Here is a 12,497-nt window from a genome sequence, read left to right as displayed (position 1 = left end):
TTTTTTTAAAACCTTCAAATTAATCATACCCAGTCCAGGAAAACAAATGAAGGTTGTAAATATTTTTGGGTTTTGCTAAGACTTTCAAAAATTTTGTGAAAGTCTAAGACATCAAAACACTAAATTAAATTATCTCCAGTCTGCACTAGACACAGCTGCCCTGCTAACCAGCACTCCATACTGTGAATGGCCAGTACTGCTGCAGTTTTCAAAGAATAATTAAAGACTTTTTTTTAAATCTATGTTCAGTTTTGTACATCAGTGACCTAGTTAAGGTCAAGCACCTTTGTCTGCAAAACAAAATACATACCGTAACTTCCAGTTGTATTGGCGCAAATGATAGCACCAAAGAACTTTGGAGCATACTTCTGGATTCTGGAAATAACTTTCTGACAGGCTACTGTTGGGTCTGTTCCCATCCTCATATATTCCACAGCTTGATAACTAAAAAAAACCCCAACCCCATACCCAGAAAATTAGCCATATTTAGGTTACATAATTTAAAATAACACAGAAGAAACCCTGGTTTCTTTGAATAATGGAAACACATGATAATTTTTTAGGCCAACTTTATATTGGAAATTATTACTCAAATTGTACACAAAAAGCAATTAAAAACAAGACTAAAAGAGACTACAAGATGACATCTGTAACATGTATTATTCTATGGCAGGCCAAACCAAGACAGAGCTCTGATCATTTGCAGTAGAAAAGGCTAAGCAAAAGATCAGTTAAAGAACTACAAGGAGCAATGCCTTAGATGACTTAGTGGCTTCTACTTCTCATCACATGATTTGGTTTAACATTAGAAGTAATTGGTAATTTTCAGGAAGGCTAATGTCAAGATAATTTTTTGAGGAAAACTCAGTATTAGTATTACATTACTGATAAATTATTGGATTCAGTAAGCATTTAAAAAAATCAGAAAAAAGTTAAGTTTCTGAAAACATCAAAATTGACAGATTTTCTTTATTTTATGAACATGAAGGTACCATGTTTTGATCTGGACTTTGAGCCACTTTCAAGCTCCTTGCAAAGTGGTTAAAAAAAAACCCTTATTCTAAGAGTAATAAAAATTAATTTCCTTTATATTGAAAGAAATTGTCTGAGATGAACCAGTTGCATTTCCAAAATGCATTTCCTGAGGTAAAAAATTACTTATGTTGCCATTTTCTTTCGGAACCTGAAGATGAAATGATAACTCATGACATAACATACAAGCAAACATCATTTTATCGCTTTGATGAAAGATGCATATACCAAGACAAACTCGTTACACTAAGACATCTACAGATGGCATTAATTACAGATGTTATCAAAGTACTACAGAAAAGAAAAACTCTTGCATTTTGAGACTCCCTATTATCTTTGATTGATTCTAACAATCAAATAGGTTCAAGTTATCTAAAGATATCTGATATAAAGCTGTATTTCACTCTTGACTAATCAAATCTCAACAAGAAGTTACCACCTCAGTGAAGACATATGGAAAATATTAACAATTTTGCCCTTTATTTGACACTTCCTTCACTTCCGGAGGTTAATTCTTGTCTTTGTTTTCATGTGGGAATATCTAAATATCAAGGAATTAGTAAAAATCTTTATCTATAAGGAACCAGTAATTAACCACCTAGTCTGGTGATTAACCCACTGCTGCCAACATTAAATGTTTTAAGCATTACAAACACTTCAGGCTGCTTAAGTGCAATCTAAGCTTTTACTGACTAACCTTACAGTGGAGATCAACTCACTACTCCTCTTGGTATCTTGTATGACAAGATAGATAATTCATGAAGTTGTCAACTGTCTTGTATTTGAAAGACTGACTCAGAACAGCTTGAAATTCACTGACAACATCTGTAAATATGCAACAGCTAGCAGGCTTTCTGGGTGCCAGAGTTTCAGAAAAGTTGCCTGAGCATTATGAAGGCCACTTCTATATTATCCTTCAAGCATCAGTGCCCATTATGTTCAGCATGGACTTCCATAATTGATTCCTGCTGAGATCAACCCACGAGGATGCTCAGGAAGAGAGCCATTTCTTACACAGTTTATGCAACCACTGTGACAACACTAAAACACCTCTTTCAGTTTCAAATTAGATGCAATTACAAAGGCTTGCTGCAGTGATACCTCCTGAGTGAGCTGAGACCCACAGCTCATCCTTTCTACAATTTATGATACTTTCCCACACAACAAAATGCTTTGGAGAAGAAAGCTAATCGGTTCTGCTAAAAAGCATACAGCTTGGAAATACACTCATTCCCCACTGCCTGTTTGCTCACAGCTTGGCAGTATTAAGGGATCTGTCATCAAGATATTTAAGTCTCTTCTTTTAAAACAGATCATAAGGGTAACTTGGTTCTGCTACTATTCTGTCCCCTTCCACTCCTTCCTTTACTCCCACTTCAGCAGCCTCTAAGTCAGACCATATTTTTAATCAATTTCTTCACTTGCTGAGTCCACATTTTGCTGCAGAAATCTAGCAAAGTCTGCCCTAAGGACAAACCTGGGTAAGAAGCGCATCATGATGTCACCATCCCCAGTGGCTGCAGCTCCTCCGGCTGTACTATCCGCGTAGGATCCCGCTCCAGCTATCGGAGAATCTCCCACACGGCTGTAGTGAACAATGGAAAATAAAAACCAAACTTTGTCAGCCTTATTGCCTCCAGCTGACTTAGCATTAAACCCACAGGAGAACAGAACAGGTAAAGAGGTCAATTCACTGCAGTCAAAAGTCTTGTCTTAAAACTACCTGTAAAAATGATCTGTGATAACCTGACTGACCTGAGGCTTAATCCACCGCCAATGCATAACTGTCTGTTTTTATACTGACTATAGTTAAGCCAGTGAGCTTTAGCCTGTGGGCAACAGTAAGCAGCTGGGGACATTAATATGTTCAATAACTTGTTGCTAAATCCAGAAGTTGTCTGACTTGGTTGACAGACAATAATCCTAACTGTGTAGAAAAAGTATCTCAAAGACAAAACGCAAGCCTGAGGCTCTGACTTTACGTACATTTCTTAGGAGACTGTGTGTCTCTCCAAAATGCTTATTTGTCCCTGGTGCCTTGCCTTACAAGTTGTGAGACAACTGTGCCAGTTGTTTGTGTCTCTATATGGTGAATTAAGCAAGCTGAAAAACAAGCATTCCGTTAAATGCAACATGTACTCTTGCAACTGAATCAGTTTCTCAATATCAGGATTTATGGCAAGTGCACAAAAAAAAGCAAAGCCATTTTGTGATCTACAGGTTAATGTTTTAAGCCCTAATGACAAGTTTAACATAGGAAACAAGGTGGGCAAAAAAGCTTTTTTGTAAAATCAGAGATACTAACCCCGGAAGTTTGTGGATTGCACCATTAGTAGATGTCCCAGAAGCAACGGTTCCACTCACACCAATTACAACCATACCTAAGATTTTCAACAGGGACAAAACATATTCAGGAACACTACTAGCGTATTTATTTAGTTGGCATTATGCTTATCAAACAGAAACACAATGTCCAGAATATTCAAATTACTGATATCCTGAAATAGAAGAGTTGTACTCCTTAGGAAAACAAGTTCTTTTTAAAATATATTTGAAAATTTTTACAATCTATTACAAGAGCTCAAAAAGGAATGTGAAACAGTTGAGTGCCACACTGTTCAGAGCTATATGTTACTGCTGCCAAGCAGCCAGTGCCTCCTGATACACATCTTTGCTAACCAGTAGAGAACAACACCCGGTGTCACCACATCAAGCACCAATACCATCAGAGCAACACAGTTTAGAAATTATAAATGGTACTTGAAGGAAATTTAAAAAAAAAAGTCAGAAGCATGACCTTTAATTTGGCAGAAGATGACCTATTGCCTACCAAAGTAACTAGAATTACAAGACAAGACAACCAAATGTATGGATGAGCCTATCCCTTGCTAATTTTGTACTGGTAAGAAAGCCACTGCCTCATACTAAAGAAGTTTAGACTGTCACTTGGAATCAGAGTTGGAATCAGTTGCTTCTCCATACAGCAAAACTTTACCTGCATAGAGCAGGAGAGGGCATGAATTGCTGCTAGCATAAATCTCCAGTACAAACTGAGAGCCAAGAGGCAGAATTTGATGAGTTGAATTCTGTTTCTCTGACCTCAATAAGCAGTATCTTCTTCTCACAGAAAAGCTTCCTGACCAGCAGGAGCTAAAAACATAGAGGCACAGACCCAATGGCCTCTGCAAAAATACTGGAAAAGCATCAGTTCCTACCAACGTCCTAAATTCATGCTGAATGAAGACTCTTCTCAAAAATGTGCTACTCACTGAGATATTTCATATGTAAAACAATGGGGTGGGAGAACTTGAAATACTAATACAAAATACCATCATTTACTACAAAACAGCTTAGGACTACTCAATGATAGATCAATTCTTAAATTGTATTCAGCAGATTCCTCTCTCCTGACACTCCACAATTTCTAAGTTTTCCAGCACTTACTAAATTACCCCAGTAAGTAAGCTACCAACTTCAGAATTTGGTAGGTTGCTTGACTTCTGTAGACCATTAATTGATTATCAGTAGGATGAACTAGAAACAAAGAAGAAAGATTAACACTTGAAACAACTTGTTAATTCTTGGTATTGTAAAGACCATCAGACAAAAAAGTTATTGCTAAACTTAGAAAAATCCAAACTAAACCAAAAAGTGCAAGTTTCAAGACTACAAAGTATAAAGATATGAAAGACATGAACCTGTAACTGCTCTAGTCCTTTGTCTGATCTGCTCATTATTCAACTTATAGTCTTAGCAATTAACAATCCTCAACCAGTAAACTCTCAGAAGTTTTTGGGACTACTACTGCTAACTTTTTTAATGTAAGTTTCTGTAGAAATTTACTGATTTAGAAAAAAGCCAGAATAGAAGAAAAATAAAAGAAAACTTTATTTTATAAGCTTAAGGAGTGCAAAAAACACTGGTTTTAGTTGGCAACAGGACTAATGGTATACTCATTTCTTCTACCAATGCAAGGCCTTTTAAATTGGTCTGACAGGGCACCATAATCTAGACAAACAATTATTTTAAACGTAGTCAGTTTCCTAAGCATCCACAGCTGCCCAAGCAATTATGCTGAGCTATCTGTGGGAAAAGCAGCAGGGCAATGAACAAGAGTTAATGGCAAAAAATGAAGCAAGTGTCTGTGCAGACAGTGAACTTGAAAAAAACAAAACCAAATCCTACTTTTAGGCACTCCATCCTAACACATAAGTAACAGAATCTCGAAACCACTATAAACAGGAAATAATTCCTATATTAAATATTCTTCATTAAATAAGTATGATTTAATCATTAGAGGAATGAGGAAAAAAAAAAAGATCAGCATCAGAGTTACCAAAAGTTGTTACCAATAGTATCATGGTTCTGAACACTTCTTTGTGAGCTGGTCTGTTCTTCTTTATAAGTTACTTCTTCACGCCGTTTATATGGTCCACAGGATTTTGAAGAGTCTGGCACCACATTCTGCAATTAGTTTGTGATTGCATGAATAATATAACACATTCAATACACTTAAATAAAAAATACTCCAATCAACACCTATAATCTACCATAAAGGCATTAGATGCACAGCACTTAAACTACAGAGATGAACTGAGATACCAAAAATTGTTTTGCTTAATGAATAAAGACTGATTTCTGATATTACACAGTAAAACTATTTTCCTGGAAAAGTTATGTTGTTCAAATTAAGGACTCTCTTTTGTTCAACTGACTGGTCAAAAAAAACTTCAAACCAGTGTACAAACATGTAGAATTCTGTAACACCTCAAGCGAAAAAAAAAGCCCCATTCAAACAACAAGCCAAGCTCATCACAACAGGCCAGTTTAATGGACAACTGCACTAACCTGATGTATTCATAGGTCTGCACAAAGCCTCTCAACTAAATATTTAAAGACCTTAATTACTACTAAAATATTTTCTTTCCAAAATTTATACATGCATCAAAAAATACATGTGCTGCTTTATTTTGGTATGTCCTGTCCCAATTAAGAACTAATTAACTCCCACACCAAAACACTACTGCAGCAAGGTCAAAAGTAGCAGGATCTAAGAAATAATAACTAGACACATACACTCCTAAGTCTAGCAAGTGCTTAGTAATACCAAGTTTTTTCTGTCTAATAAGCAAAACTTCTTTTTCTTCACATGTAAAGCGTAACTTCAATATAAGCTGAAAGGAAGAGGCACTACTGACTTTCTAAATCCCCCCTTCACTGCTGTCACTGCACTGTACCTTCCAGTAGTTTGGCTGACAGCTTTGATTAAGCCACTCTGAATACAGTGAAAGGGATTTCTGGGTAGTTAAATCTTCATATGGAAACCCCATTCTTACAGCAAACAGGGAGGCTTGAAAAACAAGAACAAAATGAAAAAGAAACATTGATTTATTCACAGTTTTATGGGTTTTATGATAATGTATTCATGTTTTGTTTTTTTAGAAATCAAGAAATTCGACATCCTTTTTCGAGATGAGAAATACATCTTCAGGGAGCAGTATCAGCCATTAGAGTGATTTATAACTGCAGTAGACAACTCTTGCTTCACAGGCAGAGACATAAAAGTTTTCCCATTCAAAGACAAACAAATTCAACTCTGTTAATCAACTGGATACAATTAAGAGTGTGAAGCAAGAACGGCCTAGGCTGTGTGGGTCACAGAAATAAATAAGTCATACAAATATATTAAAGAGCAAGGTTTGTCAAATGTAAATAACGTAGCAGCACAATGTTTGCCATTAAAACTGATACTTGAAAAAAGCAATCCACCAGTTTACATCACCTTACACTTCATCCTAGCAGCTTTAGAAGTGACTGCTTCCTTGTTTTGAAAATTAATATAGCATGTGGCAAGAGAGCAAAAGAAATACCAACACAAGCAATGAAAGAATGCTACACTTCTAAGAATGACTTATCATTAGGCAAAGGGAAAAGAAAAAATATAAACTCTTCTATCATCTTTTAGCTGTAGATACCCTTGATATTACCCAGTAACAGATACTGTTGCTAGGTGCAGATGCTTGAATTTATATTATCAATCCCTGATAATAATGTCACTATAATACACAGCTGAACAAACTTATCCAGTCCAAGAATTAAGAGACACCTTCAATTATTTCTGGACTGCTTTTCTATGTTTTTCTTAAAAACTGACACAAGTATCAGCACTCAGAGGAAAAGAAAACTGACAGCCTCAATTAAATAAATACTTTCCCACTTATAAAACAAACAGGCATAATTTGGGGGTTTTGTTGTTGTTTTGTTTTGAGGGGTTTTTTGGGTTTGTTTTTTTTTCATTTGTTTGTTTGTTTTTTCTGAGATAAAATTGTGCTTGTGCATGTTTGTCAAGAATTCTTTCATAGTTTTTGAAACATTGTTTCTATTCCAGGAAGCAGAGTTCCTAATTTTGCATCTTGAATAAAAAATGCCTGCAGAGATTACATGCATTTATATTAAAAGATTTTACCGTTCTGGCTATCTTTTCTGTAATACAAGTATTTCTACTTAGAAATACAAGTATTTCTATTTTGTTCTCTCACATGCCAGTTTGAAGTTTCATATGGATTTTCTTTTTATTTATCTTCATCTGGCGAAGACAACCAGAGCTTCTCTTATCCAAGTTCCGATTTTCACAAAAAATACATTTCTTCAAAAGAAACAGTCTTTCTCAATTTCTCCACTGCTTTCATTAATTCATTAACATTAAATACCATCTCCAATTTTTACTTAGATGAATCTTTAGCTTTTACATCTTTCTTTTGTCATTACTGTTAGATGTTTTCTTCTGAGCAAGCTATCACTGACAGTAAGTATTCATCATAATAAACTTGTCCACATGCCTCCATTAGGCAAAAAGCTATCTTCTTAGGTTGGAAGATGTATTTTAAATAAGCACTTTAATCCTTCTGTTTCTTCATTTTTCTTATCCTTTCTGTTCATTCTCCTGATTAAAATTTAAAAATACTATGGTAACTAGCAATGGGGGGAAAATTAATATTAGGAGTATTTCTCCCTCCACTATTTAAAACCTGACCAATTTCTTTTTCTGCACTACATGTGAAATTTCCCTTAGAAAAGCCCCTCATCATCATGGTCAATTGCCTTAAATTAAATAGAATCTACAGGTTTCTCTGTTCAGACCTTCAGTCAAATTGTATCCTCACCTCCCAAAATTGTTCCATTTTACTCCATCAAAAAATTGCTCGTGCACTTACTTTTGCACATGCTAATTACTTCAAGAATATTTTATCTTTTCTTATCAATTTCAAAGCACTTGAATCACCATTAATGCTCAGATGTCATTTTCCACCCTTATCTGCGTATTTCTTTCTGAGCAGGTACAGGCTCAGAGCAGGCTTCTTAAAAGCCAAGAAACCTGCTCACCACTCACACACCTCTAGGGAATGAACAGCTCTTTCTGAAACTGGTACTACTCTACCAACAGCAGCCTATATTTAAAAAGCTCAACTATTCCTCCAATTTGTTATTGCTCTTTTGTTGTGCCTGGGAGTACAGCCTTTAATGAGCTTTTTTTACATTTAAGTTCTCACTAATCTTTTAAACTATGAAAGACACTAATCACATTCAATATATACCAAAATATTAGAATTTAACTCCAGTGTCTATTAATTCTGCCATTCCTTAGAAAAAGTTACTGGTTTTAAATGCAACATTTAGATCTAACAGTTTCTATAGTGTCTTTTAATAAATCATCTTTAGTAACATGGTATCAGTGATATTAGCCTTGGGATTACAAGTCAATATTTGCAGTTAAGCTGACGGAAAAAAAACATACAACTATTTTTTCTGTCTAAAAATAAACATATTTCATGGACACAGAATGAAAGAATAAACACCTTTGAACTATTTGAGTAGATTGATTCGGTTGTCAAGAAATTCTTCTACCTATATTACCAAGATGAAAACATGGCAATTTTATTATGAAGTGTTTTAAAATGAGGGTTTGACTTGGAAACAGTTAAAGGAATAATTACCTGACTCTCCCACTAGTAATGTATGCCTAGTGTATTCAATGACCTTTCGTGCTACACCAATCGCATTTTTCACACGCCTGAGATCTGCAACAGCCCCAACTTCCATAGTGTTGCTGGAAACAAGGAATATTTAAAACTTATTATAACTACAAGAATAATTGCACACTTTTTTACTAGACAAAATCTGTTCTCATCTAAATCAAAAAGCTTTTTCCTTTGCCATAATGCTTTAATTGTTCTATGCCACAGACAGATGCCACTACATTAGTAGGACAAGACTTCCTACATATATTGTTTCCTTTCACAGGCATGGAGATGTAGCTCAAGAAACAGTATTTCCATTCACAGTAATATTTTCAGTAGAGTAACTATTTTGTTACATAAGCTCATAACATTAATCACACATTTGCAATTACTTTTTAATCATGACAGCTTTAAATAGCAAATAAATTATTGAAGACAATCACTCCAAAAAAAAAGCGAAATATTTATGGACTGAACGTAAAGGGAAAGCTAACAATGCTACAAACCATCTGTTTCAACTGCTATACCTAGCACTGGATTAATGCACTACAAGTGAAGAGTCATTTCCTACTCTTTCAACAATCAGGTATTTTTCCTTGTTCCACAAGTTAGCTTGTCCCATAGTCAACCTCAAAGCACCAAGATCCTGTAACAATCCTTAAGTGTTCTAAAAATGGCAGGTGTGAGAAACAAGTTAATGGAAGGTGGCTTTCACTGGGTGTTGTATGAATTGATATTATTAATTATATTGTTGATTAAATATCATGATGTTGTCAATACTGATATAGTGATATGTGCTGTGGAGTGGTTGATGTTGTAGCAGTGGCCTAGTTGTGCAGTTGGTTTTGTGAGGTTGGTTCTGTGTGCTGTGGTGTGGGTTTGTGAGTTTACATTGGACAGACTGTTGCTGGCCTAACCTTTGAGACACGACCTTAAAAAGAGCAGAACTCATCCAGGGATGGCCCAGAGGACCACAGTGATGAAACTGTGTGGGTGCCCAGGAGAGTGATATGGGGCGAGACTATATAAAATTAAAATAAATCTGTAGCAAGCTGATGGAACACCAGGGGTATAAAACGAGAAGCCGCTGTTTTGTGGATGAGCCTCTGGTGCTTGGCTACACGCCCAGCGCTGTCCCTTTTGCTTTGTGAAATTTTTTATTCTTCTCAATGAAACTCTTATAATGCATTCCCACTTGGGGTCTGAGGCGTTTATAACAGCAGGGATCATTCTCTTCTCCATACAGTTTCCTTACCCATCCATAATCATTGCATCCAGAGTTGTTTCTCCACTTTCATCCGGGCTTCCTCCGTATCCCACGCTCCCATCGCACTGATCGATCTCACACTGACCACAGCCTCTCTCAACTGCATCCAGCTCTGAACCTCCTGACTCTAATACTCTCCAAGCTGTAATCAAGACAAATAATAAAATGTCACTAGGGAAAAGAGTTTCCACTGCTGCTTGAAGATAGACATGATGCAGGTGCATAACATAAGTGGACAAAAACCAGTAAACTATAAATTACGGATTATGAAGTCAAAATATAAATATAAATATTACCAAAATAATTGGTTATATTTTCTAAACTCACTATTCACTTTTCTAAATATTCTTTTCCTTGTGTATCTGATTAGTATTTCTGACTGAGAAACACAGCTTTTCTTTTGACTGAGGTATTATTTATTAACAATTATCACAAGTTCTCTATATCAAATACCCTTCTCTGTCCAGAACCAATCATTACTTTATCACTGCTTATTTAAAGCCTTCTGGGAGAAGAAAGAGGAAAAAAAAGTCTTCCAACACAAAAAAAGAAAAGGCCAAAAAGAAAGCTGCCCTCAAAAACTTCGTATGAGAATATTGTGTCCCACCTGCAGAACAACAAAGGTATAAATCTACATTAGTAACTACGTAAGCACAAAAGCAAAGTGAAAATTATATTTAAGAAATTAAGTCTCCACATTCTCCCATTCAACCCTCGGTGCTCCATTTTTCAGGATCTAGATCATGGCGCAGCTTTGTAAGACACTGCAGACGTGGCAAACGACATGACTTGAATACCCTGAGCCTGAAGGCATTGCACATATGAGATTTCACAAGGATGGACCTCAGGCAAGATCTTCTTAGGTGCTTGAGCTTGCTGCCGCTGACAATCACAGTCCTGCTTACTCCAATTTGTGCTGGCTCTGGCACTCCATCACCTGACAGACCCAGCACAGGGGAGGCAGCATATGACAAGAAGCCTAATCATCACAGATGTTTCATGACTACTACATGAAGTTGCCTGCACCAGGGAGAAAATAAGACTTAATTCCATGCATCCAACTCCACATATGCTTGCCTCTATTACAAACTTCAGTGTGAGGAGTATTGTCTGATTCCTATTACCTTTATTGCTGCGAGTAGCCTTAGCACAGACTTTCAGAAGGTGCAAAGCCAAGGGCCTTGCAATTTTCATGATTGTATTTCACTTCTGACCATTACAAGGCTTTACTGGTAACTCGTTTCACAAGCAAGCATTCTGTAGTGAGGGGCTACTTACAACTCATCTATAATAAAATAATCTGCAAGTCTTCAAATATTACTATTTACAGCTAATGCATGTTGTCATAGGAAAGCCTGCTTTGACTGTCAATAACACATCACAAAACAACAGAGTTTCAAAGACTACCTAATTCTTAAGAGGAATCTCAAAAAAAAAAACCAAAACCCACAAAACCTTTAAATAACACTGCACAAGAGTAAATTATTCACAAAAGCATGTCTTTGATCTAGCTTTTCCGCAGTTCGTAACTCCCCTCTTCAGTTTTTGTGGGTTTTGGTCGGGGATTTAAGCGATATTTCCCACCGCGGAAAGTGAAACCATTTGCTTGCAGGCTCCCAGCGGCAGAGAGACAGACGGGCAAGCTCCGGCGCTGGGCCCTTCCATAGGAAGGGTAACCCTTTCCAAGCCGGCCGAGGCACCTCCAGCCGCCTCCCCGCCGGCAGCGGGGCTGCCCTGAGCCGTGACGGGGCAGCGCGGCGAGCAGAGCCCGGGCTCCGCAGCCAGCGCCGCTTGGCAGCCGGCTCACAGCCCGCTCCTTCTGGCCACCCTTCAGCCCAGCCACGCCTCAGAGACTCGTTCTTCCTTAACCGGCACCAACACCCAGGTCCGCCCGGCAGCCCCTCAGCCGGAGGCGCTGCCGAAAGGCACCGAGCACAGCACCAACCCACCCGCCCCGCTGCAGCCCGGGGCCCCGCCGGGACACCTGTCTCTGCAGCCGTCCTAAACGCCCAGGTGTTGATGACTACAGGCAGAGAGGCAGCTGAGGCGGCGCCCGCCGGCGTCAGCACACCGAGGAAGAGGAGCGCGACCGTCACTCCCTGCCAGCCCCCGCCGCCTTCGGCCGCCATCGCCGCCCGGCCCGGCCCGCTGCGCTCCGCCGCCTCCAAGCAGGCGGCGCA

The 12,497-nt window shown here is 37.8% G+C and overlaps 1 protein-coding gene across 1 annotated transcript in view; it reads right to left on the bottom strand.

The window, feature by feature from the left end:
* Positions 1-12,497, bottom strand: part of AGA (aspartylglucosaminidase) — a 14,172-nt gene extending 1,675 nt beyond the window's left edge. The window contains exons 1-8 of the mRNA XM_038135395.1: positions 12,302-12,497; positions 10,306-10,459; positions 9,027-9,139; positions 6,270-6,382; positions 5,382-5,496; positions 3,338-3,413; positions 2,510-2,617; positions 311-444 (exon numbers count right to left, since the gene is read on the bottom strand). Of these exons, the coding sequence (XP_037991323.1) occupies positions 311-444; positions 2,510-2,617; positions 3,338-3,413; positions 5,382-5,496; positions 6,270-6,382; positions 9,027-9,139; positions 10,306-10,459; positions 12,302-12,446 (958 nt within the window). The 5' untranslated portion in view covers positions 12,447-12,497. The remainder of the gene's footprint in view (positions 1-310; positions 445-2,509; positions 2,618-3,337; positions 3,414-5,381; positions 5,497-6,269; positions 6,383-9,026; positions 9,140-10,305; positions 10,460-12,301) is intronic.

This window comes from Motacilla alba, chromosome 4 (assembly GCF_015832195.1).
Source record: "Motacilla alba alba isolate MOTALB_02 chromosome 4, Motacilla_alba_V1.0_pri, whole genome shotgun sequence".
NCBI classification, from domain to species: domain Eukaryota; kingdom Metazoa; phylum Chordata; class Aves; order Passeriformes; family Motacillidae; genus Motacilla; species Motacilla alba.
Note: the sequence above shows the minus strand (reverse complement) of the source record. Positions and strands in the feature narration are given on the sequence as shown.